General features: G+C 41.8%; 1 protein-coding gene across 1 annotated transcript in view; it reads left to right on the top strand.

Annotated features, from left to right (window-relative positions):
• LOC135207394 (gastrula zinc finger protein XlCGF26.1-like) overlaps positions 1–24,790 on the top strand; it is a 198,513-nt gene that overhangs the window by 137,637 nt on the left and 36,086 nt on the right. The window contains exons 6-8 of the mRNA XM_064239124.1: positions 3,174–3,397; positions 8,394–8,568; positions 8,688–9,038. Coding sequence (XP_064095194.1) covers positions 3,174–3,397; positions 8,394–8,568; positions 8,688–9,038 — 750 coding nt within the window. The remainder of the gene's footprint in view (positions 1–3,173; positions 3,398–8,393; positions 8,569–8,687; positions 9,039–24,790) is intronic.

Raw genomic sequence — 24,790 nt, 5'->3', positions numbered from 1 at the left:
CCGTAGTAGACCTCACATCCCTCGTGGTACCAAACCAACAGATCTCCGACCTTGACCGCACAACCAGCGTGGGTCCTGCACACAACGGGCCCACAGGGCTCTTGGAGGACGGTGGTACATCCCGTCTCCAAACACTGCAAGATCTGTAAGTCAAATGATACACGAGTATCACTATTTAGACCCACCAGAGGTGTGTCCGGTGGGGCATGCATTATTCTACAGTCATCGGAGGTGACTCCGATGACACAATATTTTTACAACTAGGGTATCATGCATCCTTGTTCTCACCAGCTCTGGGGTCCAGCTCTTGTTCTTTTCATGCCTTAAGTATAGGGCTGGTGGAATGGAACAGGTTAAGTGAAAACCTGTCCTCACTCCGGTGGCTCCGGAGACGTAAAATCTAGTGAATTAAGATTGTGTCTCAAGCCCATTCTCCATTCCTCTAGGGTGAGGGATGGAAAGAGACAATTCAAGACAAATGAACAAGGCCGATGGGCTATTGTTAACAAGGTACCTCGGTTTGAAATATCCGGCGGAGTAATAAGTTCGCCGTAGTAAACAAACCGAAGTATAATATTGGATAAAACTAACAGTATATGTATCTAACGCACATAACCACATGTGTACATATATATGTGTGTGCATGCATAACTAATTGATCCAACAGCAGTGGATCATTACCTATTCCGTGTCTAAATACACCTAGCTATCCCGATACTCGGTCCGGCTTCATGGGAACAGAACAGGGGGTCGGTAAAACCTAGGCCCATATCTAGTCAGTAAGGAATCAGAGCTGTTTGCATAGCCAATACCTTGAAGCCGGGATCCCGGATCCGCCGGAGCGGGAGACAGGATTGGTGAAAGAAGACCGTGGAAAGGGATATGACAACGTGGGCCGGAGAGCGCACCGCCTGGTCGAGCTAGGTGGCCAGCCAAGGCTCGCCCGAGCAGGGCACCCTCCCCACCACTCATACAGAGCATGGTGTGGAGAGCCTATACCCCGATCGCACTCCCTGCCCCCCCGCCTATTAGGTGAGGAACTCGGATCGGCTATGTGGCGTAGCGTGAGCGAGTCCTATACCCCACCGAGGTGGGTGAGTGGGGGAGGGAGGTCGGCTAGCGGGATGGCTCGCACGCGATCAGCTGGTAACCCTCACAGCCGGGTGTACCACCACACGGTAGGAAGGATCCAACTGATCGGAATAGAAGGCCTATAGGCCTACTAACACATGCTACTAATAAATATCCGTATATACGGATCTAAACATAACACATACGTGTATATATATACTACTGTCTTAACGCGGGAGAGATATGAAAAGAAAATAATTATGGAGTGAGAGAGAAAGCAACGAGTCCTCTCGAACTGCTGGCCTAACCTTGACAAACTGCAACGATCTGAACAGGTTGACCTGGTAGGCTCTGAGCAGCCTGGCCTAGCTTGCCAAATCGAATTTATTCAACCGAAAGGCTAGAAGACCAGGATGGCTCGAGGACCGTAATGTGTGGGCTACGGAAGAGCCAAGGCTCTTCTGTATGCAGACAAGGATGTCTTATAGTAGAACTAAAATATATAATATAGCCTATAATACACCTTGGCTAGAATATAGGTTGGGATGCCCACCTCAAGATGTAAATTAAGGCTAACTGAACTAGGCTACGTCCCGAGAGCATGCGGTTCGGTCGGTAGGCTATCCCCAGCGATCGGACAAAATCTTTGATGTCAGTCAATTATGAAAGCATCTAACAAACGTATGGAGAACTGCTAAATGTTTGAAAATCGACTTCAATTAGTATAGGGGACTAATTGGGAATCTATAGGAGCGTAAATATACACGAGTAGAGAACCACGAAATGGCGTCATGGGGACGGCAATGCGCGGGCTGACGCTCCCTCATATATAATCAAATTAAACATGTTTATATCACCTATCGCTACTTTAAAACAAGATCAAACATTAATTGCAGTACTCAACTTAGATGCAGCAGCAATTTGACGTTCCATGATGCGAGAATGGGATAATTCCAAACGGAAACACAGAAAAGAGAAAACACGTGCGACGTGAAGAGTGCTAACGAAAGGAATGGTAAGCAAAGCGCTAGCCGTAGCAGTAGAAATGAGTGCAAAAGGAACCATTTCATGGAGCAACACAGGGTAGGCCCAGAAATATAACCGCTCCCTCCCTCTATCTCAAGTTAGTGTGTATCACCACAATGACGAATGATTTTGTTAATCATTTATGCTAAATTTTATTGTGAAAAGCTTTGTTCTTTCATTTACTATTTTGTTAATATTGTTCAACTCTCTATATCTGTGGTTCAACTAGACTGTCTCACTCAGGGCACCGAACACTGGCTCAATTAAGACTTTTTTTTTTCCTTTAATTTGTATTGCATTTGATTGTCTTTATATTTTATCATTACGTTAAATTTATAGAGAAATTCCCTCTTTATGTGAATTGTTATTGATTTTACATATATACAGTAATATTTTAACTCTCTGCTTCTTATCTCCTCAACATATCAACGCTCCCTCATTCAGTCTCAAGTCAGTTGGGCTTGACATCACCACGGTTACATAAAATTTTATACATCTTTTATGCTAAATGTTATATTGAAAGCTAAATTTTATATTAAATGCTTTATACTTTTATGTATTTTGTCAAATATGGTTATCATTAAACTATATATTGTAAATGAAAAAAAAATTAATATAGTTTGACTTGTAAGACCCAGTAGGCCGTCAAATACAAGTATGTATAAACTAGATAATCAGTCAGTTCGAAGTATACAAGCATTTGTTCAACAACCGATACAAAACTTTCTCGAAAATTTTGTTTGAAAAAACGGAAAGTTTGACATAAGAAACGTTCAACAAACGAGGTATCATTGTATGTATGTGTCTAGGCTGCAATCCTGTCAGAAAACATTATAGTACTGATTTTGTATGATATAGTTTGCCTTCCTTAATGTTTAATAGTATGTAAAAAATTTCTTGTAAGTATTATGGAATTTTTCATATATATATTTTCTTTGCTTGGAGAATAATCTTATTAGCTACATTTTAAAAATTTTCCTCTAGGAAAAATAACATAAAGTAATTGTGATGCAATTTCTGTCTAAGATATTTTTGTAAACTTATTATCATTTTACTGAAACATATTAACTTTTCAGCCTGTGACATGTAATTTATGTGGAAAGAAATTCTCAGAAAAATCAAGTTACCAAAGTCATGTCAAGACCAAACATTTAGACCATAGGTTTGAATGTGAGCACTGTGGAAAAAAATATGCAACACGTGGAATGCGGAATCATCATATTAATGAAATGCATAATAGTTCATATTGTTATGAATGTACCTTATGTGGAGAGCAGTTTAAATTGATATTCAGATACAGGTAAGAGTAAATATATTATTTTAACTTTTAATCTTAGAAATATATTTAAGGCAGATAAAACAGGTTTTGACATAGGAAAAACCTAATTTTGGTAGTTGATGTTGAGTCTTCAACGATTACCCTTTCCATGGTCTATCCAGTGCTCCATGGTGACCAGACTAATGTCAAAGAATTCTCTTAAGTGGTCTTATGACTGGTTATTGTGTTGTAATGATAATCATTATCACACATGATTGCGTATAAATGAACTCGAGATAAGAGGGCACTTCCTATTATCCTCAGCAAAAGCTAATACCCAGTTTACCTACTATGTCAAAACCGCTAAAAGAAGAAGTGGTTATGCGCATACGCGCCATTATATTGTTTACATATAACCAAAATCTGACCAAGACACCATTCCCCTCTGTTGTTCAATGTAGAATGATGCCTTGCCCAAAACCCATGTCTTTTCGTCAGGGAAGTGGGAGGATTTTGAGGACTCAACAGTGACTACCAAAAATAAGTTTTTCCAATGTCAAAACCTGTTTTTTTTATAGCATAGTCGCTGTCTCGTCCTCAAGGAGCTTTACAAAGAAATTGACAGGTGATGAAAAACCCTTGGATTCTAATCATAACAACCCAAAAACAATTTTGGTCCAGCGTCAAGTCATTAGTTTCAAGGCCCCATTCTTTATTCCAAGTACCTTAGTTTTGGTAGCAAAGCACAAGAAACTAACTGTGAACTTACATTATTTTTGGGTGAAGTTCTATGGTGACTTACCTAAGTATGCTGGGTATGGTTGCAGTATTGTCAAATTCTTCCTAGTGATAATTACCATACCCACCTGTTGGGGAGACCCATGGTTTGCTGCTGTAAATTGTGTAAACATTGGCAAGATTACCCTTTCACTCCATCTTCAAGATTCTTTTATAGTCGCTAATAAAAATGTTTTCAATACTAACATACTGTATTTCATATACAAAGTTATTGTTATATTCTGTTATACATTTTGATACACAGCTTACAAATGCAGTAAAACCATTTAAATTATGACAGATGCATAGTGATGATGGTTTGAAGCCCTCCGTGAATTTTACAACATATGTATATCTGGGTATCATATGTACATATTTTAAACATTATTTCTTGGAGATCTCATACCAATTGTGCTGAATTTTGAATTTTGTGATCAAGCTTCTTGGTATACGTACTTCAGTTTGGGCATTAGTAACAATTGGCCAAGGTAATCAGTCATCCTCATTGGCCATGTTTCTTTTTTGGTGAAGTATATTAGGGAGATAGTGGCTATCCCTTAGTGTTTTGGCAAGCGTTGTAGCTTTATCCAGCCCAGAAAGTACATACAATGACCTAACATGACTCCACATATATTTCTGGCCTCTTGTTAGTCCTCAGAACTTTTGGATATTACTTAACTTTATTCCAAGAATTTGCCTTACACTCACTCTACTAGAGTGGCGGAAAGAGGTCTTGTGACTTAAACAGCTATACAGGTTAATGTAAGATAAAGAGTTTGCAATGAAATATGATTTTCAACAAAATAATATTTTCAATACAGACTTTTCTGGAATATTCCTCCCCCTGTCCCTATATCTCTTACAAGCGAGCCCAGACAACAGAAATTGACACTACCTGCCACCAAGTGTGCTGTGGAATGTGGATGCATACTTAGCAGATGGAACTTGAAGCATAATTTTGTGGAGTGTCTGGAGAATTGCTTGGATGCACAATAAGCCTAATGCATTTGTGCTTGAAAATTTTTTTTAATTGATTATATAGGAATTTCTCTCATTTGAGGAATGTCAGTTTTTCTTTCACATTTAGTATTTGAATTCTGCTCATGCACATTTCATTTCTGAATTTTGTAATGGAATTTGATGTGGTGTTTATTCAAGAATCAAAGAAGTATTTTAATTTAAATATACCAGGGTTTGACATTTATACAAATGTATCTAGCACAGGGCCTCACTGTGAAGGAATTGTGATGTTATTAAAGAAGTGCTAAATGTGAATACTGATGATGAAAGTTAAATATGGCTGATGATGGCTTGGTGGCTGAATCTTCAACTTAGCGGATACATACACCGGAAGACTCCCCCTACTACAGCCTAGTTCTACATGGGAAACTCGCTGCTCATACCTTTCCCTGGGTAACACTATCATACTGGGTGATTTTAACAGAAGAATGGGAAAAAACTGTATTATGGATGAAGACAATATTCTGAGGGGTTAGATACCGTAACTAATAATCATGATAGAGCCATTATTAATATTTGTAATAACAATGATTTAGTGATAGTAAATAACTTCCAGTTTCGAGATAAAAATTTTAAAGGTAATTTAACATACAGACAGGGAAGAAGGTTGGTCTCAGACATTGACTTGTATTGGGCTAAAAGAAAGTGCTCAAGTTTAATAAAGAAATTTCATGTTCGCCAGGATGTTGAAGGATCAGATCATGCACCGATATCAGTTACTTTATTGGTAAAAAGCAGTAATACATCATCTGTTAAAGACCTTGTAAATCAGTGAGTTGCCCTTAACCAGCATATTTATGCACAAAAAGTGTGAGTGCAAAATAATGCAAGGAAGACTTTAAATTATAAAGAAATTGATGTAGAGTTGTTTACAAGAACTTTACAAGGTATTGCCCCACAGGCTATAGAAGATAGTAACATCTTGGAGGTGGCCTGACGTCAAGTTTTGATTGCATTACTGAGACTACTGCGAGGTCTCGGTATCTACAGGACTTGAATGGGATAGAAATGAATCTAGATGGGCTAGGATTCTTCAATCAAATGATGATAAACTTGTATGGAAGTCTATTATAAATGGAAAGGTGATATCAAGTCTGATGAGTGTAACCAGCCCAATGGTGTTTAAGAATTATTTTGAAGATTTATTGAATCTGGGAATTGTAGATAGTATGGAGTATTCTGGCATAAAACATGATGAGTTTATGCCTTATCTTATATTCCAGTTCTTGATGATCCCTTTTCCATGAGAGAACTTAAAGAAGCCTTGAACGGAGGAAACAAAAATAAGTGTTATATTGGTATATGTCTTGGAATATTGAATTGCTTGCTTGTGAACTGGCTGTGTTCTATATTAATGACACTACTAGTGTGGGGGTTGACTACTGCAGGAGACAAAACATGGGGAAGAGGCAAAAAACCTTCCCAAGTAGGAAGAGTCGAAACCCTCCGATGTTCTCTCTTGCCATAAAACGACCTGCACTGCTCCTTAGGCCATGCCCAGCATTCCGTGCAAGGATTCGTAATAGTACAAAAATTCGAACCACACCTACTGCACGTTATGTGAGGGTTGTCGCTGCCGAAGCCAGAAAACGAGAACACGGAAAACCTGGAACTCCAGGGCACATACGCTGATGCCGAGAAGGAGCAGAAGAAGCCATGATATCAGCCAAACGCACACACACACAAAACATAAGCGAAACAGGCAATGAACCGGGAAAAGGCCAAGAGAGGTTAACACGACTCTCGCCCAGGCGGTCAAAAGAAAGACTGATGCGTGATCATAGGTGAATGGTCTTCGACCATCCTTCACCCAATCTACACATGCGTTGCCAGATATCACAAGAGTCCTTGTTTTCATCTGTTTTTCAACCGGATCCAGATAAGCGCAAGAAATTATCCTATTGTTAAGACCGAAGGTTTGTTCGCATATGAACAACTTGATTAATATGTTTTGTATGTATTAATTACCCAGTTTCATGGTGTATTAGCAAATTAGTTTTTATATTCAAGACAGGGAATAAAATACTTTGTGAAAATTAGAAGTATATCAATAATGGATCCATTAGCAAAAATTTATATTTTTATTCTTAGCCAATTAAGTTTGTGGTGTAACATACATGTGTCAAGCAGGTGCTCAAAAAAAGAGAACTTGTATTGAACAAATATTAACATTATGCTTGTTATGTTAAGAAAGTAAAACTTTTATTTGTTGATTTTTCAAAGTGCACAAGAGCTGTAGTGAGGTAGTAGCAAATAAGTTTAAAATTTTTTTTATGCCTAACAGCCAAATGCCATATGTATATATAAAAAATAAATTTTTGATGGAGAAGTAATGTCATCATTGTTACATAGCTGTGAATCCTTGACAACTGATAATATTAAAGGCATGGAAATACAGTATTAATACTAAGTTTTGCTTTGGTGTTCAAAAGAACACAAGTATTGAATTATATGTTAGAGGGAGGCATTGTGTCCGTAAAGGATATCATAATAAGTAAACAGAAGTTGTTTTTGTTGTCCAAGAGAGAAAATATAGATGAAGAATTGCCATTTGGTTACATTTTTAACATGTATAGAGATAATGGGACTCCAGGTTATAGGTTTTAAGTAAATATATTAGAGCAAAGTGATGAACAAAATTTGTTGGAAATATTTACGAGGTATGTGAGAGGGCTGAGAATGCCACGAAATTTAGTACATATGTATAGGAGTTAAATCTCTCCCTGATTGTACATGTGGTTTATTCTGCAACCCAGTATTTCCCAGATTTCTGCAGAGTGTCATTCACATGCCTGCATCTGATGTTTCATAATCTGTAGGTGGAGACGGGTAGGTGGAGCAGAATTCCAACTTATGCAAGAACTTGCCAATATGATAATAGCAGTATACAATCAGAAAGTCGTACCTGTCCGCAAGATATAATAGGTTGAATGTTGCAAGTGTGGCCACTTTGATGGATGTGGAGCCTGATTTAGTTGATTTGTGTGGGTATATTCATGATGTACTGGGATTATATCAGTGAAGTGTTCACTTACCATTTATATGTTTGATATTTTATTTTGGATAAAATATATATATAAAAAAGGAAAACTATGTTTTGCTCTTAACGATTTTTGTAATAAAATAATGCACTCTTGTATAAATTTTTTACTTATATAATGTACTGTATATTTTGTTAGTAAACTAATTCACTAACTAAACATTGAATTTCCGATTAATTTAAATTTGTTCACTTTTACAGATATCATATGCGGAAGATGCACAGTTCAGTTCATCATGCATGTAAAGACTGTGGCAAAACTTTTGTTATGAGCAGTGACCTGTATCGTCATATCCGAGGTGTGCACATGGGGATAAGAGAACGCAAACGTTATCCATGTAAAGTCTGTGGGCGAATGTTCCCAAGCATATATAAGGTACTACACACACAGATACTTATAATTTTACTTTTTACTTCCACATACTGATTAAATTTGATGTTTGTGTTTTATTAATAGAGAGTACTGTTTATTAATGTTTGAAATTTTTATTGTAGGTTAAGCGACATGCAACCAGCCATGGAATTGTAGATTCAAAAGACAGTAAAGAATCAAAAGACTCAAAAATCAAAACCAGCTTTCGAATGCAAGTAAAAGAAACTGAAAATGTCACTTCCTTGATTGTCCAAGATGACAGTATAGTAGCTGGTAGTTTGGTCAAGAGCTTGGCAACAACTACATTGATGCCAAGAAAAATATGTAACCTGACAAGTAATTTACATGAGACAAGTACTATGATAGATTCTGGAAACTCTGGAATACCATCAAGTTTGAGTGAGAATTCTGTGGAGAGTGCTCATGGATCTTCCAAAGATGTTCATCAACTCCCACCAACTGATGTTTACACGGTCAGTCTCTCTTTTGCCCATTTCATATAGTAATTGGAATACTTGTAATAAATTTGTACAGATTCCTTGAAAACATTATGCTGGTGTATACTATTTGGAAACTACACAGTATTTGTAGGAGATTGTTGACTTTTTGCATAAGATACATGGAACAGGTACTAAAACACTTTGTAGTAATGTAATAAATGAGGCACCACATGGGAGATTTGATCATGAAAAAAATGGCCTCAATTTTAACAAATTTTAAATACTGAAAAGTAGGTTGTTTATAATCTTATCCTTTTACAACTGGAATATGGGCAGGAAGGAATGGCAGTGAGTTATAGGTTTGTATAAAAAAAACCGTCATCAACCTGCATTATGAAGGACGTAAGAGTTGGAAGATCGACCTCAAATGAAGATGACATAGAATGTTCGTTGGCTGTCATCATAGGATATCTTGTCTGTTTAGTAGCATACTGAACTTCTGTCAGCATAAGGGATCTCCTCATAGGACATCCCCTCTCTTGCCAATACACATTCCATTGGTAGTGCAAGGAGATCTGTCTACAGTGCAAATTCCATTCATTGCACAAGTTGACAGTAGGGTACTTAGCAAGTATCTGCATAGAGCCATCTTATCATAGGACATTCCCTGGGGATATCCTATAATCTCCTCTGTCTACTTTGGGAAGACCCTTGTTAGACCTCTTCTTTACACGGTTCAACAGAAAGCTAGAGGTCTACTGTTTGGTGGTCCCAGATCTGTTTGCTGGGGCAGAGTATGCCCTTCTGCATACTTGGGACAACCTAGAAGTTTACTCCTTCCCTCCATTCTGCCTGATACTTCATGTCCTGAACAGAGTGATGGGTTCCAAGAAACTCAGGATGACCCTAGTAGCTCCTTTGTGGCCCCAAGGAAAGTGGTTCCCAGATCTTCTATCTCTTCTCTCATCAGTGCCAAGAGAGATTCTCCCTTGGCACAGCCTTCTCTGCCAACTTCATGTAGAGAGGTACCACCAAATCGGTAGGGTACTTATCTCTTCACGGCTGGAGACTGTCCAGTATCTTGTACGAGCAAGATATCTTTCTCGGTCTAGTATCATGTACGAGCAAGATATCTTTCTAGCAGAGCAGTGACTCAGATGTCCGGATACCTCGGGAAATCTTTGTCAGCCGTGTACTAGGGCAAATGGGCTGTCTGCTGTGATTGGTGTCAACAGGGTTTCTCTCCACTCAGAACTTCTGGTCAGCAGATAGTGAACTTTCTGTTATTGCTCAGAACAGAAACTTCTTTCTGTTTCTGCTATCAAGGGCTACAGGGCTTCCTTAGGATTAGTTCTTCATCTGAAAGATGTGGACATCACTTTATCCAGGGAATTCACTATGTGGTTCAAGAGCTTTTAGCAGTCTTGTTCTAGGGAATTCAAACCTCCTACATGAGAACTTACTTTGGTGCTGAGTAGTCTCACTCAAGCTCCATTCGAGCCCGTGTCAATCGTCAGACAGGGAACTGGCTTTAAAAACATTTTCCCTTCTGACCTTGGCTCGCTTGAGAAGAGTTGGAGAGCTCCATGGTCTAGATTATGACGTAAAACACACCCGGGTTTTGAGGGTCAGTAGCTTATGAATTTGTTTCAGAATTTCGTGGCTAAGACCCAAAATCCCTCGGTTCACAATGACAGATTTGCCTCATTTTCCATTCCTACTCCCTTAACCTTAAGGAGTTTGTTACGTATCAATGACCCTCAAGAATTACTGCTTTGCCCTGTCAGAGCACTGTATTATCATTCAAAAAGGATTCATCACTTAAGATCTAGGTGTCATAGACTTTGTTAGCACAAGTTGAGCCAAGAAAGAAGTATCCAAGAATACCATTTCGTTTGGCTGCATGATGTGATTAAGCGAGACTACTCCTCAACGTCAAGTTCTGTCACCAATATTGTGCATGCAGAAACACATGACATCACAGGAATAAGTTCCTACCTGGCATTTAAGAAGTACATGTCTGTTCACAGGCTTTTGAATGCTAGTTCCTAGCTTCATCACTTTCTTCTACCTTAAGGATACTGCCCAAAGATCCGTGGACACTTTTTCCTTGGGTGCGGTGGTGGCTGCGCAACAAGTTGTGTAGCTCATCCTGTGCCCTTGGTGGAACAGTTTGCATTTTACCTAAGATGACAGTGTGGAAGAGAGGGACAGTTCATATCTTGGCTAAGATGATAGTGTGGAAGAGAGAATGATTGAGATGACTGGTCTTTTCATTCCCTATTTTCCTTTCTTCAATACCTACAGTCAGTTTGATGACTAGACACAGCATACGCTGGAACTGGCCTGATGCGGGTGAGCTTTACAGTCATACTCTTACAGCACTCTATATGTTCCTTACAACATATAAATCTGCTTCTCAGTAACTTCAACACTTCTCTCCAGCAAGGGGAGTCAGGAGTGGTAACAAACATGTGACTGACATGGTTTGTTGTTTGAACAGATATAGTTCTCTTTGACTTCCATATACACTCAACTCCTCATATTCACAGACTCATGTATTTGTGGATTTTTCTCTGGAACACATACCCCCATTATTTGCAGGAAATTTGCCTATTTGCAGTGTTTTTGTATGAGAAATGTCCATAAATTTTTTGTTGTTCATACGCGAACAAACCTTCGGTTTTAACAACTGCTGTTCTCTGAGAAAAGCCTCTCACTCAGAGAAGATACCTGATAGCCTCCAACCGTGAAGAGACAGGGATTCTACTGACTGGTGGAACCTTTCCGCATGCAGCTGACACAGGAGATGCCGCCAAGGGGGAATTTCCCTCGGAACCTCTGACAACGACAACAGCAGATCTGGAAACCATTCCGCCTGAGGCCACAGAGGGGCTACCAAAGTCATCCTGAGACCCTGTGAACTCATTGGCCTGTTCAGAACTTGATGGATCAAACAAAACGGAGGGAAGGCATACACCTCCAGGTTGTCCCAGGGATGTTGGAATGCGTCCTCTGCTAACGCTAAAGGAACTGGGGCCACTGAACAGAATATCTCCAGCTCCCTGTTGAAGCGAGTTGCAGAAAGGTCCAGCATGAGTCTCCCCCAAACCTGAAAGAGCATTTCTGCTACCACTTGATGAAGGGACCACTCTGTGCCTAGGATCTGATCCCGACGACTGAGTTCATCTGCGACAACATTCCGTTTGCGTGGGATATACCTGGCTGAGAGCTCTGCCGAATTAATGACCGCCCACTGGTGAAGTTCAACGGTCAAGGCATGAAGTTGACAAGAATCCAGGCCTCCCTGCTTGTTCACTTAGGCTACCACCATGGTGTTGTTCGACATGAGAACAACAGAATGACCCTCTACCTTCCCCCAAAACTCCTTCAGACCCAGGAAAGCCGCCTTCAACTCCAAGACGTTGATATGTTGCTGGTTGTCCTCCAAATTCCAAACACCTGATGCAATGAGGCCGCCTAAATGAGCCCCCCAGCCTGCGATGGAGGCGTCTGAGAACAGAAGGGAGTCCAGTGGAAGAGAACGCAGAGGGACACCCTTCGAAAGATTCCAGTCGTCCAACCACCAATGAAGGTCTTCTCTCACTTCCAGAGACAGAGGAACCTTTAACAGGGGTGAGTTCCCTGCCGGAGACCAGGATTCTCCCAGTCTCCATTGCAGAGACCAAAGATGAAGATGCCCATGAGGGACCAGCTTCTCCAGGGAAGACAACACTCCTAGACCTGCCACTGATGAGCTGACTGATGTGGTTCCGACAAAAAGTCGCGCACCACCACTCACAACTTCTCCAATCTCTGATCTGACGGAAAAACTTTTGCCACTGTCGTATCAATGAACATGCCCACGTAGAGAATCCTTTGACTGGGTACGAGGTTCAACTTTTCCTGGTTGACTACGATGCCCAGTTCCAGACAGAACCGAAGTAGACAATCCCTGTCCTGCAGCAGCTTTTCCCTTGAAACCGCCAAGACCAACCAATTGTTGAGGTACCTCAGCAAACGGATCCCCTGAGCATGGGCCCAACTTGGCACAAGAGAGGAGACCCTTGTGAACACTTGAGGGGCTGTTGTCAGCCCAAAGCATAAGAGTTTGAACTCGAAAGACCTTGTCCCCAAGAGAGAAGTGAAGGAACTTCCTGTACGTCAGATGAATAGGGATTTGGAAGTATGCATCCCTTAAGTCTATTGACAGCATGAAGTTGCCTTCGCACACGGTCTCCTTCCCTCACGGCTGCCAACACTGAACGCAGGGTCTCCATCTTGAACCTTGTCTTCCTGATGAAGTGATTCAAGATGGATAAGTCGATCACAGGTCTCCAATCTCCCGACGCCTTGGGCACCAAGAAGATGTGACTGTAAAACCCCGGAGATGGATGCACCACTTCCTCTATCACATCCTTGTCCAGCATCTTCTGCACTTCCTCCCAAAGAGCCAAGAACTTCAGAAAATCTGAAGGATATGCCTTCCTGAGCTGCGGCTTGTCCGACAGAGGAGGAGAGAAGTCGAATGGCAGTAGGTACCCCACCCGAAGGAAATCTACCACCCACTTCTCCGCCCCATAACTCTGCCACTTGGCCCAATTGCCCACCAGGCATCCCCCCCACCCGTGGCGCAGGAGAGGAAGAGGTGCCTAACGTACCAACGGCCCCCTTTACCTCTGCCCCTTGGGCCCCTTCTTGGCTTAAAGGAATGAGAGCGAAAGAGACGTTGGTCCTCTGACCTAGGCTGAGTCAAACGGGAAGGCCCTGCCAAAATCGAACTCCTCGACGGCCTACCAAGCGATGATCTTCTTGACTGCTGCTGGACGGGGGGAGAGGAGGAGCAAGACATCTCAGTGGACGAGACTCCAACTTAGATACGGCCTGGTGCACATGTCTGTCTTTGGTGTCAGCCCAGCGCCGGACTATCGCATTTTCGAGCTCAGTCCGAGGAAACAAAAATTGGGACTCCAACAGATCTCAATGCCAGGAAGGACTTTGTGTCAACTGATCTCTCCATCCTAGTTAAAGCTGTGTGTCTTCTAATCAGGAGAAGGTTAGCTCATAAATTAACACAGAGGTGAGCCATATACAAAAATGCCTTGCCTCCAGACTGCAACAGACTGGCAAGCAAGGATGCACTCACCAACCCTTCTAGGGACTTGTCAGAAGCTATCTTGGCAATGACCATAGACCAGAAGTCCAGCCAAATAACCATCTGCAACATGGAGGCTGCCGTAGATTCCAACGCTGAGGCATCCTGTGGAGACAAGGATGGAGCCACCGACCTCACCTGCTGCAAAGTCAATCCCGGTTTAAGGTGATGCGACATCAAAAACAGAGTTTGTAGCATGGTACAGTGGGATCTCGCTTAGTCGCGGATCAGCAATCACGGTATCAGTTAATCACAGGTTTTTCCTTGGACCACTTCTCAGTCTATAGTGCTGGTATGAATCGCAGCATCGTGGGCTTGTCCATGGTAGGCTAAGCCTTGCCCGGGTCCGATAACCAGCAAATGCATGAACAGATTCACATTATGATATTAACTGACAATAAAGGTAATAAAACTATTCTCACCTCATATATTATTGGCATATCTTCATAATATATAGCCTTATTCATGGAATAATTCCACATCATTGACATCAACTAGTAGTCGAGTGGCCAGCAGAAATGTGAACATTGAGTTACATTGCCTCACAGCGACCATTGCCATTCATTAACCTTTTAGAAATGTTAATAGTAGTAGTGTAATTACATTAGTAATAACATTTAGGAAAACATTAATTTTCAATTCGAACTTCATTATTTTTTTTTAGAATGCAATCAACTTCTCTGAACCGCAGTCATACAAACGATAATGTCATAGATTATTGTATTGTTGTTTGCGATCGCCGACGAAGCGTAAAGGTAAAACCATTTTTACCTTATATATTATTGTCATATATTCATAGTAAAATGCATATCTTATATATTATTGGCATGTTATGAACCGTCAATGGGTTCTACAGGTTCTTCATTCAAAAAAAAAAATCGGGACTGAGAATACACTGGCAGAGATTGAAGCCGACAAAGAAGGAAGAAACAAAACATTACAAAACATTACCTTAAGTTTAATATTCACAAATCTTATACATATATACAACGAGTCAGTAGATATATTAACAAAAATGAGTCAAATTATTAAAAAATCTGAGAAGGAGTCAGCAACATGCTAAATAAAGTTACAAATATCATGAGCAGCAAAATAATGTTTGAAAAACACAGCCATCTGAGCACACTAAACAGATCAATGTAGTGATAAATAACTAGAAAGTAATTCAAAGCAACTTTATAAAAGAAAACTAATTACTAGCACAGTGCAAATACAACCTGTCTAATAGTTTAACAATTACCTGTACTTAAGTGAGAGCTTTGTCACTATAATTACGTTAATACCAACGAAAAAACTGCCACAACAGGGCAATACACACACAAAGCATAGGGCTAACATACACAGTTAAACATAACACGAGCATAACCAAACCGTGATAAAAACAGGCGAGCTACCGAAACAACTTAGTTGCAAAAAATGGTTTTGAAATTAACAACCATGTTAACTGCCTAAACACAAGGATTCAGAACACGGACGAGGTTGCACTCCAAGACGAGGTCGCACTCCAAGACGAGGTCGCACTCCAAGACGGGAGGGTCGCACTCCAAGACGAAGTCGCACTCCAAGACGAAGTCGCACTCCAAGACAGTCGCACTCCAAGACGAAGTCGCACTCCATGATGAGGTCGAAACAACAGACGAACGTAATCATGTCGTCAAACAGCCACACGCTGCGTCAGGGACGAAACTGCCCAAAAAAACCAACCGACGAGGAAGCCAATCCACCATCCATGTCGAGGCCAACAGGTAAACCATACCCGTCGCCGCTCCACTACTGACATCTCAGTAGAAGGTCCACAACTGACTCAAGCTGCTCCCATACTGACTCCGCAGTTGCTAGATTACTGCATCCAGTTTTACCGACTCCTTCTCCTGGCTGATACTGACTGACTCTGTTAGGCCGAAACGGGACAGACATCACCTCACCTTAAAATAAAAACCAAATTGATTAACATGTAGAACAACCGAACCAAAGGAAAACAATCGAAGTTCGATTGTTCCCACAAAACAACTAACCGGACCTGACACTTCCACACCCAAAAAAAATGAAAAGAAAACATATATATATATGTATATATATTTTTTTACACTCCTCCGATGCCGCCACAAACCTGCCAGCCAAACAGTCCAAATCCTGGCCTAAGGTCGCCATTGTTATGAACCACTATTGGATTCATCAGGTTCTTTCAATAAAAGTTAAAAAATATCGGGACTGAAGAATAAACTGGCAGAGATTGAAGCCGAACAAAGAAGGAAGAAAAACAAAACATTACAAAACATTACCTAAGTTTAATATTCACAAATCTTATACATATATACAACGAGTCAGTAGATATATTAACAAAAATGAGTCAAATACTAAAAAATCTGAGAAGGAGTCAGCAACATGCTAAATAAAGTTACAAATATCATGAGCAGCAAAATAATGTTTGAAAAACACAGCCATCTGAGGCACACTAAACAGATCAATGTAGTGATAAATAACTAGAAAGTAATTCAAAGCAACTTTATAAAAAAGAAAACTAATTACTAGCAACAGTGCAAAAACAACCTGTCTAATAGTTTAACAATTACCTGTACTTAAGTGAGAGCTTTGTCACTATAATTACGTTAATACCCAACGAAAAAAACTGCCACAACAGGGCAATACACACACAAAGCATAGGGCTAACATACACAGTTAAACATAACACGAGCATAACCAAACCGTGATAAAAACAGGCGAGCTACCGAAACAACTTTGTTGCAAAAAATGGTTGAAATTAACAACCCAGGTTAACTGCCTAAACACAAGGATTCAGAACACGGACGAGGTTGCACTCCAAGACGAGGTCGCACTCCAAGACGAGGTCGCACTCCAAGACGAAGTCGCACTCCAAGACGAAGTCGCACTCCAAGACGAAGTCGCACTCCATGATGAGGTCGCAACAACAGACGAACTTAATCATGTAGTCAAAACAGCCACACGCTGCCGTCAGGGACGAAACTGCCCAAACCGACTAGGAAGACATCCACCTCCTGTCGAGGCCAACAGGTAAACCATACCCGTCGCCGCTCCACTACTGACATCTCAGTAGAAGGTCCACAACTGACTCAAGCTGCTCCCATACTGACTCCGCAGTTGCTGGATTACTGCATCCAGTTACCGACTCCTTCTCCTGGCTGATACTGACTGACTCTATTAGGCCGAAACGGGACAGACATCACCTCACCTTAAAATAAAAACCAAATTGATTAACATGTAGAACAACCGAACCAAAGGAAAACAATCGAAGTTCGATTGTTCCCACAAAACAACTAACCGAACCTGACATGGCATATCTTCTTAATAAACCTCTTCAAGGAATAATTTCTTGGGGAAAGCATTTTTCAAAAGACAAAAAATACACTTTACAAGTTTACAGCATGCATTGATTACTTTATTTTGATGTGATTACATTAACGTAGTTACAGTATGGTAGTACGTAAATAGTACAGTAACTATTTTTTATCATAAATGTATATTCATTCATGAAAAAAAATACGTATGATCACCGTGACGTCACCAAAACCTACAGTCTCGTTAGTACATACTATTTTTATACAATGTGATAGTGGTTACACCGTTCTACAAACTACGACGTAATTTACATAAGTATCCTCTAAACTCTATCATAAATCACTTTACTTACTTTTATGTGGAGCCCAAATACTATATCCCGGAAAATTAATGAAATCGTGAATTTTATCATAGAGCAAGATTCACTAATTACTGTGTTTTCATCTTCTTTTCATGACTAAATGCATTTTTAGGATAAACTCATTTACAAATTTTCAAATACTATGAATGTAAATAGCAAAATCTCTCTCTCTCTCTCTCTCTCTCTCTCTCTCTCTCTCTTATCACTTACAGAAAAAAACTATAATACTGATCTATTGTTATCGTAATAAAAGAACAAGATGGTCCCCGACATTTGTAGGTACATGTGTTGCCATATTTTTATTCTTTCTGTGATTTACGAAAACTGTGCTTCAATACAACTTTTATAGTTGACTCAATGATTATCACATATAACAGTATACAAGAAAATATCTTATCACTATCGATGTTTCTTTTCTTATCACCATAAAAATACTTAAAATACAAATTTCTCTCTCTCTCTCTCAATGAATCATGAATTATTGTATCATAATATCACAAACTATTATGTACAAAGTTAAAAATAATAATTCCATTAATAAATTTGTTTCTTTTAGCAACTAAATTGTATTCCAAAATAATTCTTTCGTTAATAAACGTCCATCGCCTGACTCTAAACGTAAACAAAAGACAAAAATAGATTTCTGGGTTCGACCTGTGTCGGCCGGTGAAATGTCCCTGTAGCACACATTTCTAGGTATAAATAGATACTAAATATACCAGAGAAAAAAGCTAAATGGAATGCTGAAGTTACTACCTTCAGCTCGCTCACCTCATAGGGTGTCGGTATAAACACAAGGGCGAGTGGAAGCCACTACCACAGATATTCTGCCAATTAAAAGACTCCTCTCAAAACCCTTCTCTAGATAGGTGCCGTTACAACGTCTACTTTACATCTACCTTCCGCTCGCTACTACTACAACTCCTGCCCGAAGGCTTCATTTTTCGCTGTACTCTTCAAGTGTTTTTTGGCGAAGCATGTCTGTCCCAGAGCCCAAAGCTTCTTCATCTAAGATGAGTGTTCCATTTTTCGTTTTTGCATCCCTTTTTTTAGCCCTTATTTGGTCCCTTTGTTCTCGCAAACCGGGGTGACAATCCTTTTATATCCGCCATTTTGGGTGCATCATTCGCGGCGTGTGTTTTTTCCCAATTGTTATCTTATGATGAATTTTGCCTCCATCGTTTGCACTTCGCTGTTTAGACTACTGTTTTCGTATGCCTTTTCATTAATCTCGCTCCTGTCATTTTTTGGAGCATTGGTTTTACGAATTTTATCCTTACGTTGTAGGTCCTAACTCGCTCCTGACGTACTCTGAGGCCTCTTCTTTTACGTTTATCTTTCGTTATTAATAGCCTTTTGTGGCTCCCTTGTTTTCCTCAGCCCCTCAGGAGCGTGTTGGTTTCCCTTCGTACGTACGATTTTATTTTTCATATGTTATGCGCGAGTAGTGTGTTTTTGGCTTCTAGGCTAGCCTAGCAGTACACCAGTTTTTTTGTGGAGAGGGTGATTCCTCTCTCTCTCTCTCTCGCGGTACTCATGCATGCATTCTTTTGTGTGTTTTTCAATGTTAGTCAGTAATGCAATCGATTATATGCACCTTTGTGATAACCTATTCAGATATTTATTTTCTTTGGTTGAGGTTGGAAGTCCTTGCGATGCCCTTCCCTGGCCTACCCGACCAGACCTAGGCTAGGTTTTGGAAGGTAGGCCAGGCAGTCTTATGCCCCTCCACCCTTTCGGCCCCATCCTTACCGCCTCCTGGCCAGGCAATTATGCTTGCTGGGAGAGTGGTCCAGGACAGAGAGTCCCTCTCGTGTCATGTTTGTAGGGCCTAGACCTATCGTACCTGACCAGATCGGAAGATTCGATTTTGGAGGGTTTAGTTAAGTTCTATCCGTCCACTTCATGATGTCCTTTGGAGGCCATGCTAGCCTACCTGACCGGATCTGTACCAATCTCGGAGGGTAAGACTGGGTTCTTAGCTGGGTGCGTTCCCCTTCCCTCCTTTCGCAGTTCTTCCAGTAATTCTTCATCATTTATTTTATGATTGTCTTGTTGTGTGTAGCCTGGGCCTTTGCCCCCTTTAGGGTGTCAGTTGGCCTACCGTCTTCTGCCCCCTTTAGTGGTAGGCTAGTTACAGCTCCTGATAGGTGGTGGGTCACTGATCAGTTCCTGTGGCCAGGCGATCACGACTCGTCTTTTCTCCTCCAGACACTCACTCCCCCCCCACTGCCCTGGTCTCATTCTGGCTCTGCCTAGCTAGCTCACTGCTCAAGTAATCCTACCGATGAACGACAGCTAGAGCGTATAGTCGGAGGAGATTGGGTGATTAATAAATTTTGTAATCTCCTTTGGCATGTCTCCGGGCCTGTGGATCCTTTGGCCAGGTGGGGTCTACCATTACACCAGCCAGTAGGCTGTACGCCGGATTGTGCGTGCCACTGCTCCGCCACTTTGTTGTCTATTCTCCTCTATGTTGTCATTATTCCCCACTCATGTGGGGGGCGGAACTGGGCTTAGAGCTACGTTCTAATTACCTTAGAATTGCTTCTCTTCCCCGGTGCGATCAGACTCAGGCCTAGGTTTTACCCGTTTTCCCTGTTCTGCTCGTATCAGCCCGTCCCCGCCGGTTTTTACTGTTATGATAACAAGGTTATAGACTCCGGAGTAGGTGAAGTCTTTGAGGGATTATGTTAGAGTATGTTTTATTTAGCCTCTGTTGGTATGTCTCCGGACCCGTATTTGTTCCGACATAGTGCGGTCTACCATCACACACGCCAGAAAGTATACACCGGAGTTTATCGTATCGTTGTTCCCGCCGCTCTGTTTTCCATCTTCTATGCTATCGCTGCTCCCCACTCCGGTGGGGGCGGAACGGGGCTCAGAGAATGCGCCTACAATTGGTTACGTTACATTACTCTGCTTCGATGCGATCAGACTCAGGCTTAGGTTTTACCTTATTCCCCTGTTCTGCTCGTATCAGGCCCTCTCCACTTGTTATAGCTTTGCCGATCCCAAGTATGGATTCCAGAGCAGGTGGAGACATCCAGAGCTTTATTAATAACAAGTAAGTTGAAAATTATACCCAATTTCGCCTTTTAACTGGTTAAGTATCTAGTTGAATTTTTCTCATCCCACCGGCATTAACTCCGGCAACGTTATCTGAAGATACTCATTTGCTTTTTCAACTTACAGATGGTCCGTTGCCAGGTGACGGGTTGTCCGGCCGTCCTGTACATGCCATACGGGCATGAGGTCTGCCGATCCCATGCCAACTGTGCCATCCTTGTGGACGGAAGTATGGTTTGGCACCCGGAAGCCTGTACGGCGTGCTACAACCTGGTGAAGATCGTAACAGACGAGTCGGTAGGTAACATACTCGCCTCGTTGTTTCTGTGAAATTTTTTTTACACTTTGGCTTTGGAGGAAAATTCCTCGACACTGGGGAACCTAATTTGGTTATTTTTTACAGGTTAATTTGGCGCTCAAGGCTTCTTCGATGGCGTCCCTTAAGGCCTGGGTAGGGGGGCTTCGGAAGGAATGTGAAATCCGGCCAACCTTACGTGCTGTCGGAAGAGCTGTGTTCTTTCCTTTATCCCAACGCCTCCACACAATTCAGTGAATGTTTGCCTAGGATTCCGGACGCCATGGTCACGGCGGAATTCGAAGCAAGGTGCAGGCTGAGTAGGTTAATTAACTCAGTCACCACTGCAGAGTTGACTGCTACGACCTTTGCAGAGGAGCCTCTATTCTGGGTCCTCACAAAGTCACTATTACAGGCTTTTCAATCAGACCTGTATGACTTTATAGTGGCTAGACGAGCTTGCAGGAAGCATGTTTTTACTAATGCTTCCGTCAGACACGAACCGAACAGGCTCATAAAGGCGTCGATCTGGGGGGCCAACCTCTTTCCTGAGGACATGGTTAACAGCGTCCTCAGCGAGGCAGCTAGAGCTAACCAGAACCTTCGTGTCCGTTGGGGACTTCCCTTCAAAAGGAAGTTTGAGACCCCCAGACCAGATCCAAAGCTAGGAAGAGGCAGAGGAAATACCAGCCTTTCCAGTCCTCTGGATCTCAGACGGTAGTACAAGCTGTTCCTGTCTCCCAGATCGGCAAGCCTCCGACATCTAAGGCACAGCCACAACAACAGTTTGTCCTACTGCAGAGTCAACCGACTCAACAGCCTTTGAGCTAGACCGGCCTGGTAACTTCCCCAGCTTTCAACGCCTCCTTTGAATCACAAGGAGCGTTTCAAGGCTTCAATAAGCATGCAAGGAGTAGCAGAGCCAGAGGTGCCTTCCGACAGAGAGCTAGCTCTAGAAGCAGGGGCTTCAGAGGAGGCAGAGGAAGTAAGACCTCAACCAATCAGTGAGGCTGCGCAGGTGGGCGGGAGACTGTATCTCTTCCGGGACCATTGGTACTTCAGTCCATGGGCCCACAGTATTGTATCAAAAGGTCTGGGGGTGGAAATGGAAGAAAGGGCCTCCTCCACCAGTCAGTTTTCACCAGATTCCAACGACAAACCTACTAGACTATGCCAAAGATCTTCTTCAAAAGAAGGCAATAAAGAAAGTCAGTCGCCTGAAATTTCAAGGACGTCTGTTCAGTGTACCGAAGAAAGACTCGGACAAACGAAGAGTGATTCTGGACCTGTCCCATCTCAACTCATGCATTCAATGCAACAAGTTCCGCATGCTGACCGTCTCGCAGGTGCGGACCTTACTTCCCCGTGGGGTCGTCACCACCTCTATCGATCTTACAGACACTTACTATCATGTACCGATAGCAAGAAACTTCTCTCCATACCTAGGCTCCAAACTAGGAAAACAAGCTTACTCATTCAGAGTCATGCCATTCGGGCTCAACATAGCGCCCAGAATATTCACCAAGCTAGGAGAGTCAGTAGTCCAAGAGCTGAGAGCTCAAGGTGTAATGTTAGTAGCTTACCTAGACGACTGGCTTATTTGGGCAACCAACGACCAAAGTGATAGAATTCCTAGAATATCTGGGTTTCCAGATAACAAGGGAAAGTCCCGTCTCATTCCGGCGTCCTGCTTTCAATGGTTGAGAATTCAATGGGACCTAACCGCACACAAACTATCTCTCCCACCAAAAAAGTGCAGAGAGATAGCGAAGGCTACGAGACAGTTCCTCAAGAACAAAAGTGCTTGTCGTCGTACCCAAGAGAGAATTCTAGGTTCTCTTCAGTTTGCCTCAATAACAGATGTTCTATTGAAAGCCAGACTGAAGGATATCAATCGAGTCTGGCGGAAAAGAGCCAACAACAAGTTCAGAGACAAAATCTCTCTGATTCCGCCGATATTAAAAAAAAGTCTCCGTCCATGGACAGAAGTCTCTTCAAATCAGTGCCACTACAATTTCCCCCGCCGTCTCTGATAGTCTACACAGACGCCTCTCTGAGCGGTTGGGGAGGCTACTCCCAGTACAAGAAGGTTCAAGGAACGTGGTCGAATACATTCCGCCAGTTCCACATCAACGTCCTAGAAGCATTGGCCATTTTTCTGACCTTAAAATGTCTAGCTCCAGTCAAGAACAGTCATGTAAGACTAGTCTCGGACAGCGCAGTGATAGTTCATTGCATAAACAGAGCGGGCTCCAAGTCGAGCAAAGTAAATCATGTAATGATTGCAATTTTTTCGTTAGCAACGAAAAATCATTGGCACCAGTCAGCTACTCACCTGGCAGGAGTACAAAATGTCATTGGAGACTCACTATCCAGAACAACTCCGCTGGAGTCGTAGTGGTCCTTGGACACAAAATCATTCCGTTGGATTTGCCATCAAATCTCGGGCCTTCAGGTAGATCTATTCGCCACTGAGTCCAGTCACAAACTTCCGTGTTATGTGGCTCCCAATCTGGATCCTCTAGCTCACGCCACAGATGCGATGTCCATAGACTGGAACAATTGGCAGAAGATTTACCTATTTCCGCCAGTAAACCTCGTGATGAAAGTCCTGCACAAACTCAGATCTTTCACAGGACAGGTAGCATTGGTAGCTCCCAACTGGCCGAAGAGCAATTGGTTTCCTCTTCTACTAGATTTGAATCTCTGTCCCAGATGGATTCCCAATCCAGAACTGACTCAAATAGTACAAACTCGGACTGTGTCAGCTTCCTCAAGAATTCTGAATGCCCTAATTTTATGGAGTTCATGAAGTTTGCGGCACAGAAAGATGCTAGTGTCGATCCACTAAACTTCCTGTTCGTGAAGTCAGACTAAAGAGAATCAACACTCAGCCAGTACAATTCAGCAGTAAAGAAATTGGCCATCTTTCTAAAAGAATCAGATGTCCAGAAGATGACTACAAATCTGGCAATTTCATTCTTTAGAACCCTGTTCGAAAAAGGCCTAGCTACTAGTACCATTACTACGACTAAATCTGCCTTAAGGAAGATTTTTCAGCTTGGCTTTAATATTGATTTGACAGATTCGTACTTCTCGTCTATCCCTCGAGCATGTGCCCGTCTGAGACCGGTGGACCGCCCCCACACAGTCTCCTGGTTTTTAAACGATGTACTCAAGTTAGCTTCAGACACTGATAATGAATCATGCTCATATATAACCCTTCTCAGGAAAACATTATTTTTAATGAGTCTGGCCTCAGGCGCCAGAATATCTGAACTGTCGGCTCTTTCTAGAGAACCAAATCCTATTAATTTCCTCCCGTCAGGTGAAGTTCTACTCTCCCCAGATCGGAAATTCTTAGCAAAGAATGAAGACCCACAAAACAGGTGGGCTCCAAGGAAGATTATACCTCTCACACAGGACCCATCATTGTGTCCTATTGTCACATTAAAATCTTCAGGTCCTCTTTTTATTAGAGAAAAAGGTGGAATCATTTCCTTGAAAGGAATCAGACAACAAATTCTTTATTTTATTAAACAAGCCAATCCGGATTCAGTCCCTCATGTCCATGATATCTGGGCAGT

The sequence above is a fragment of the Macrobrachium nipponense genome, chromosome 32 (assembly GCF_015104395.2).
Source record: "Macrobrachium nipponense isolate FS-2020 chromosome 32, ASM1510439v2, whole genome shotgun sequence".
NCBI lineage: Eukaryota > Metazoa > Arthropoda > Malacostraca > Decapoda > Palaemonidae > Macrobrachium > Macrobrachium nipponense.
This window is presented reverse-complemented; position numbering and strand designations above follow the sequence as displayed.